The sequence below is a fragment of the Octodon degus genome, unplaced genomic scaffold (genome assembly GCF_000260255.1).
Source record: "Octodon degus isolate 3935 unplaced genomic scaffold, OctDeg1.0 scaffold00032, whole genome shotgun sequence".
NCBI lineage: Eukaryota > Metazoa > Chordata > Mammalia > Rodentia > Octodontidae > Octodon > Octodon degus.
This window is the reverse complement of record NW_004524608.1, coordinates 2,505,097-2,505,931: the sequence shown is the minus strand read 5'-3', so window position 1 is coordinate 2,505,931 and position 835 is coordinate 2,505,097. Positions and strand designations below refer to the sequence as shown.

General features: G+C 48.5%; 1 protein-coding gene across 1 annotated transcript in view; it reads right to left on the bottom strand.

Annotated features, from left to right (window-relative positions):
• Pmvk (phosphomevalonate kinase) overlaps nt 1-835 on the bottom strand; it is a 26,075-nt gene that overhangs the window by 22,355 nt on the left and 2,885 nt on the right. Inside the window, exon 2 of the mRNA XM_004629802.2 lies at nt 440-503. Coding sequence (XP_004629859.1) covers nt 440-503 — 64 coding nt within the window. The remainder of the gene's footprint in view (nt 1-439; nt 504-835) is intronic.

Below are 835 nucleotides of genomic sequence, written 5' to 3'. Positions count from 1 at the left end.
AAAAAAAAAAAAAAAAGAACTGGGAAGTAGCTCAGCGAGAAGGCTCTGGGTTCAATTCCCAGCACTGGGAAGTTTCTATGGGAAAAAATTCCAGAGGTTGAATGAGACCAGCTTGGAGGTAAGGGTAGGGTGACATGAAGTGTCATATTTTAAGTCAGCAACATGTATATCCTTGCTCACCACATACCTCAGAGCTCCAGTGAGCATCCACAGCCTTTTCTGGCCACCCTCCTTTAACACATTCTGCAGAGGTGGCTTGAAGTGAGGGAGCTTAAGCGACAAATGCCCCAAGAAAACCACTCATAGAGAACTCACAGTTATCCACCACACTGCGGCAGTGGTCTTGGAGATCATGGCAGGATGCAAGTAGCAGTCACAGCTCAAAAGCCTGGCGGGTGGCTCCTCCCACCCCAACAGATGCCACAGAACCCCCACATACCTGTGCGTACTGCTCCTTGAGTGGACCAGAGAGCCGGAGGACAGCACAGACATCAGCTCCGAGTCTGTGGGTCAGGGAGATGCAAGATCAGTCAACCCAAGGCTTCCAGCAAGGAGTCCAGAGGCCTGGGACGAAGCCTCATTTCTTCTTTTTTTTTTTTTTTGGCGGAACCGGGGATTGAACTCAAGCCCCTGCTCTTGCCAGGCGAGTGCTTATTCTACTGAGCCATCTAAACAGCCCTGAAGCCTCATTTCTTTCTTTCTTTCTTTCTTTCTTTCTTTCTTTCTTTCTTTCTTTCTTATATTTTAGGGAAGGGGCGACAGAATATTCAGGGTCTCACTACCAGCTCTTAGTGATCCACCTGTTTACAGCCTCCCAAGAGCTGGGATTACAAGT